Below are 6,400 nucleotides of genomic sequence, written 5' to 3'. Positions count from 1 at the left end.
GACACTTGAAGTTACAGTTTTAAGTAATGGAATTTAAGAATGATAGAAATCAAACTGTCATGGGTTTTATCAATGTGGACATCCGCAGTCTGAAGATACAAAGGTTTAGAAGGGTCAATTTTTTGTAAACTGCTACCCTTTTATTTGATCAGGCTGTTATTAACATAACAGCCTGATCTTCAGGCTGTTATTAACATAGGCATTGATATAGTTTGATATATGGATGATGATGCTGTTTGTATTTATTTGAACTGAATAGGAGTTTTGTGTTTATTTACTGTATTTAATTGGACACGTGTGAGGTTAAAAGGAAAACTTTATATACAGGCATGATGTCAAAATCACAAAAAGGTTAGACGGCTCATATCAAGAATTTATGAAGAAATTTTACCTTGTTGAATCAGTAATTCTTGTAACAGTGTACATTCAGTGGAGAGAGTGCCAGCCGAAGCAGGTCTTCTAATTTGCACAGTAATTTGTTGGAACACAAGATCCTTGAATTCATGATTGGGTTGTTCCTTTAAAGGGCAAACCAAAATCTTAGTGGCATCTCGAATCTCGTCATCAATCTACAAATGGAATGTGATGATGTGTGTTTCTTACTCCAAATCAAATTTCGTGTGCCATCATTTGCCAAAATATGCAGAAAATGTGAAGTAATATTTGCAGTACAGGAAAGACCAGCCCGTATCAAACAATATGATTGCAAATTTGGGATTGAATATAGATGTTAAACTTTACACAATAAACATTAAACCTAGGAATATGTGGAAAATTAGGGTGTTTTTTTTTTGGGGGGGAGGGGGAATTAGGAGCCAAAGTTACTATTATCCATGGTATTGCATTTGTACAATAGATATTTATGTGCAAAAAATGTGTGCTGACTCTCCTCTTTCTTTACAGTACAACCATCAAGCGGCAGGCTTTGGATGGGAATAAAATGTGTTACAGTGGTGATGCACTTCAAGAAGTTGGTAAGTTCTGTTATTTTTCTTCTTTTCTTCTTCCCCGTTTTTTCTTCTTTCTTAATGTACCAATTTATATAAGAGTTTAATGGTATATTACATAAATGTCTACATTCAATTGTAGAATGTTCACCAATGGTCCATCATAAAGGAGAGAAGAGAAAGATTTTAAATATGCAAAATCACTGACAAAATACATAAACTTTGACAGCATATAAGTGTTATGTAGAAATGTAGTTTAGACATTACCTTTGATTAGTTTTATCCTTCTAGAAAAGCTTGTGCATACCAAATTTACTTTTATTTTTTGTTAAAAAAAAAAAAAAAATAATAATAATAATAATAATAATAATAATATTTTTTGAGCTAAGAAATAATAAATAAAAAAAGGAATAATAATAATAAACCATAAAATTTGTGAAGAAACTGCAGGTAAAGTTTCAGCAGTCTCCTTCTCCATATCCAGGGACACTGTAGATTTTCTTATAGCTTTATTTGCAATACAGACTGTATTTCTTTCCAGAGGAAATTCAATACTTTTCCTGTCACTGTGTTGTGCTAGTCAAAGAACATACCCACCAATGCATCATGTAATAAACAGATAACATTCTTAATGGATAATAGTTCTTTCTCTGCACGTTTTATGGTTTTTATTATGTCTAAATTGATGTTTATGCATGTGCAGTTAACGGTGTTGTATGTGTCAGTTTGATGATGAGTAAATTTCCGTAACACTGACCACATTGCATGTTTTCTACTAATTGTCTTCTTATCTTCCTCAACTTTTTTAGAATACAAATATTACTTTGAAACTGGAGGATTTTGCCCAGGCCTCCCGTGATTTTTGTGTGGGTTTAGCTCAAATACAAATTTTGATTGATTTTCCCCCTAAAAAAATGATAACCATCCCTTATAGCAAACAACTGTGTTACTGAATTAAAATCAGTATTTGGTTTTAAATATTTTTTAAGTTATCTATATAAACTGTTATTCTTAAATAATGCACTTCAGATTGTCTTAGATTCTATTAATTGCTTTGCAAATAATGTTAAAAATAAAAACTTAAAAGGAATTTTAGAACCAGTGGTAATCATAAAGGAAGTAAAAGGTTATTGTTATCTTTATCATTTTCTCACAGGAGAATACTTATAGAGATAGCTAGTGGAACTAGATAACAAGGATCTTTTGAGAAGAGATGTTATTGAGCTACAACACTGCCATCAGGCCAAGTAAATGTTTGCAGAAGATCAGTCACTGATGCAAGCTACTACATGGCAGGCATGCCCCAACTTAACATTCAGCAACAGAAGCTGCTCCAGAGCTGTTATTTTATTAGGAATGCAGCATCCAAACAGCATCCATTTGGCACATGACTGTGGGCTGCTGTCCCAAAAGTACCTAGGTAGCGGAAAGGTAGTCATCAGCCGACCACAACTCTGAGTAGCCATCCAGATGGCAATACTTGATGATATTTAGCTGGGCAAGAAACTGAAGATCTTGTAGACTACTGCCAAGAAAATTTCCAACCTGGCAAACCCTGTGGGCAGTTAACCAGGCAAACAGTTCTTAAATGAGAATAACCCCATGGGAGCTTCTTTTAAAGAGGCAGCTAGAGAAGCAGTTTGTGAGCCACCACTTAGAAGATACTCAGGAGGGAATCCATGATAGCAGACAATAGTAGGTAGTCAACTATACAGGCAGTGTTAAACCTCACACAAAGTATAAGACTGTCATTCTCAGACACTGTTGCAGTGTGACTGATATTTCTAAATCGTCAGCTGAGACTGACTGCTAGCTGAGCACCTTTGAACAGTCAACATGGCAGACAATTAACTGGAGACTTGACAATAAAGAAACTATGTGCAAGTCAGGGAAAGAGGTTAAAGCTATGTAGATTTAGTTTCTCAGAAGATGGTCCCCAGGGTTAATGCAGGAAGTACAGATACAAAGTCAAAAATATTTCTGTTGGCAGCTGGATGGATGCCTCTCCCTATGTTTTTTTCAGCATGCCATGGAAAGTGTTGCAATCTGCCCTGGTTTGTGCCTCAGGTGAGGAAGCATAATCAATAAATATCAGTGTATTAAGTTGGTGAGAATAAACAAAATATATATGTCTGTTTTTTAGCTAAAGAGCAAGAGAAAAAGGGTTGTGATTTGCTGCGACTTTTTTTGTAAGGTGAAGAACAGGTATATTAGAACGAAGCCTCTTAAACTGCCTAGATCCGTGAGGTGATAGCCTACTGGGTAGAAGGTGTTCTAGTCTAACAGGGCTAACAGTTAGACACCTATTGGTGGAGAGGTCAAGTGATATGCCCTTGGTTAGGCCAGGTAGGTTGCATTCAGCCTTTGTCTAGAATGGATATCTGTCTCCTGCCTCTCCACCAGGTCAAGCCTCACGTCCCAGTGTTACTTCCCAAAGACTGCTGGTTCCTTCATAGTTTCAGTATTTGCTAAACCACACTGATTCTCCCTGAATATGTATCAACTGTATAGGTCCTCTAACTTCCATTGAGGATATAATATCTATTGAGGCTAGTCCCTTGGGGATGTGGAAACATTACATAGGCAGAGAACACCACTAGAAGGAAATGGAAGATATTATCTTAGAAGAGAGAAATTTGGCAAAAACTCAACAGCAATTCCAATCAGGTCAATGCTTAGAGGTGATAGGATGTATGATTTGAATGAAAAGAAGACCTATCAGCAGGGGCGTCACTTCATGTAAATTTGCCCTGAAAAAATTATTTTTGCCCTGCAAATCACGAAAAAGAAAATGCTCACTAGCTCTTTATAAGTAGCCTGTTATAAATGTTATAAATCAAGTATCCTCAACAATTAGTTTCATATAATTATTTATATATCTTGAATACTTATCGACTATTGAGGCAGATTCCGTAAGAGAAAATTTGCCCTGCAGAACTAGATTTTGCCCTGCAAAAAGAGGCTTTTTTAAGAGTTGGGGGGTGAACCACTCCCCCATACCCCCCCTTAAGTGATGCCCTGCCTATCAGAAAAGCATGAGGATAAATTTGAGGAAGTCCTTCTCCAAGGGTTTGAGTATCACAGTTGATTCAGAAGGCTAAGAATACAACAAATAGTGAGGAAAAAAACTGATTAAGTCTGCATTAAGGTTCCACTTCTATATCAAGGACATTCTGGTTATTTTTGTAGTATAGCTATTGTTTTCATTATTAATCTTTTACCAGTAGAGACAAAACTTGCAAAAATACTTCTCCATTGCAGAAGCAGCCCAGACTTCGATAAAGCAGCCCAAATCACTGCCGTTACTAGAGAGAATCGCTACTTGGGGAATCTCATATTTACACATACATCCGAAACTAAGGATATTTTATTTCATATCTTTAGTGCTGTTTATGTCCTTTATGGGAGATAGTGTAGAGATACCCCACCTACTACTTTTGACTGGCAAGAAAAGTACTCTTAATCAGGTGAGTGTTTAAGATGTAGAATGGATTGAACATTTTGGGATAATACTTTCTTGGTTGTATTTGTTTTTAGTTTTATTATACCTGTGGCTGTAGTTGTGGTTGGATGGGTTGTGTTTTCATTCATGTTTTTTTCAAAATATGTGGAAGATGCAAAAACTTATAGCTGAAAAAATAGTTGATTATAACAACTATTTATTACCATTCATTGTTGGAAAAATTACTTGGTACAGTTCTTTCTCTTGGCATGTGGTATATTTTGCACAAGAGGATCTTTATTGTTTTACATGAAGTATTGTAGTAAAGTGTACATAGTGTACATCATTTCCTACAGGTTTTTGTGAAACTTGGATGGGCCTGGACTTTCAGTATCTTTGGCATATTCAATCTTCTGTCTCTGCTAATCCACAATGACTGGATCAAAAGGATGAAGTGCTTTGCTGTGCGTCTAGCTCTCACAACGTTCTTTTTTTACATATGGTGCACGGTATGTATTGTTGTGTCTTTCTCTTTATTGTCACAAAAATATTCATTGTGCAATACCATTCACTGGAAAAATGTTTGGATTATACCATTTAGCTTGTTAGTACTGCATAACCATTAAGATCTATGTCTTTTCTTACATTCTTTAATAAAGTTTATATAATAATAATAAGCTATAGCAATCAGACTTTGTCACAAGTACTGATTAAGACAGTTAGCAAGGTTTCTTCATCACTTTTAAAGATATTTCAAAGGTAATGTGTATTAGCTTTTTTTTTTTTTTTTTTTTTTTTCAATTTTTACCAAATTTAGGGAATGGCTTTCAGTCATCTTAGAAGTACAAGATTCTTGTAACATTAGAATTCATAATCATATAGTATAGATTTTCCTATAAAAAGTACTTATGCTTTTCTAAATTAATTTATTATATATGTTAGAAGCTATTTGTATATTACTATTTTTTGTGTGTCCATTATTTGAGGTTCATAAATCATATCCTAAAAGCATTTACTTGCGTTAATGTCTCTCATCATATAAAGATATGAATTACATTACAAATGTATATTATATACAATTATCTCTCCTCTCCACAGATCACCTTTTCTAGCATTGAAAGGTATACTGGCTACTGTGTTCACAAAGGTATATCAATGAACTTCACCAAACGAGAATGCGTTAAACGGCCAGAGCACGAGTATGTCTCCTTCGATATCTCCGGCCATTCCTTTCTGCTGGTCTACTGCATTATGATTATAATGGAAGAGAGCAAAGAGATCTTGTACTTTCTTCAGCTCAGCAGACATTACCGAGGAGCTCCTCCCCTAGAAGGAAAGGAAACTCGGTTGCAGGGAAGGAGGTGAAGAGCCTAGAAAAAGTATTTAAAGTAATGTCTCCATTGATCATCCTAGCTTTTCTGGCCATGGTGGCACTTTCTCTGCTCTGGGATTTTATGTTGATTATAACCACTATTTATTACCATTCATTGTTGGAAAAGTTACTCGGTACAGTTCTTTCCCTTGGCATGTGGTATATTTTGTACAAGAGGATCTTTATTGTTTTACATGAAATATTGTAGTAAAGTGTACATTGAAAATATATAAAGAGTACAAGAAGAAATGATAAATTTTATAATATCTAATTTATCAAATTTCTCTTTTAGTTATATCCATCTTTGTCATTGGGTATGCTTAGAGACTAGTAATTTTTAACAAAAATGTATATAATTATTTGTATATATTGTGTGGATGCATTTTCATTTGTAAGTATGATAAGTCATACTATGATAATCAGAAAAGTATCTTTGTAAAATTAATATTTTTTGCTTTATTTCATTGGTACATCAATGTATTTTTTTATTTTATTCTAAGATGACTCACTTTGTTAACTTATTTATTTTATGTGAACGCTATGCAATTATTATGTAAGCCTTTTGTAAAACTGAGAAGAAATATATTTTTAGCTTTATAGTGCTCAAATAAAAAAAATTAAAAATTCTCACAAATTTCA

At 34.3% G+C, this 6,400-nt stretch overlaps 1 protein-coding gene across 4 annotated transcripts in view; it reads left to right on the top strand.

The window, feature by feature from the left end:
• LOC125047278 (acyl-coenzyme A diphosphatase FITM2-like) overlaps positions 1–6,400 on the top strand; it is a 21,178-nt gene extending 14,778 nt beyond the window's left edge. For 2 of the 4 annotated variants that reach the window (XM_047645513.1, XM_047645522.1), the window contains exons 2-5: positions 904–974; positions 4,209–4,414; positions 4,746–4,898; positions 5,488–6,394. In XM_047645513.1, the coding sequence (XP_047501469.1) occupies positions 904–974; positions 4,209–4,414; positions 4,746–4,898; positions 5,488–5,754 (697 nt within the window). In that variant the 3' untranslated portion in view covers positions 5,755–6,394. Of the gene's footprint in view, positions 1–903; positions 975–4,208; positions 4,415–4,745; positions 4,899–5,487 lie in introns of all 4 variants that reach the window. The other 2 variants (XM_047645529.1, XM_047645538.1) reach the window with 1 other exon arrangement.

This window comes from Penaeus chinensis, chromosome 4 (genome assembly GCF_019202785.1).
Source record: "Penaeus chinensis breed Huanghai No. 1 chromosome 4, ASM1920278v2, whole genome shotgun sequence".
In the NCBI taxonomy this organism is placed as follows: Eukaryota; Metazoa; Arthropoda; class Malacostraca; order Decapoda; family Penaeidae; genus Penaeus; species Penaeus chinensis.
The sequence above is the reverse complement of the archived record's forward strand: the minus strand, read 5'-3'. Positions and strand labels throughout refer to the sequence as shown.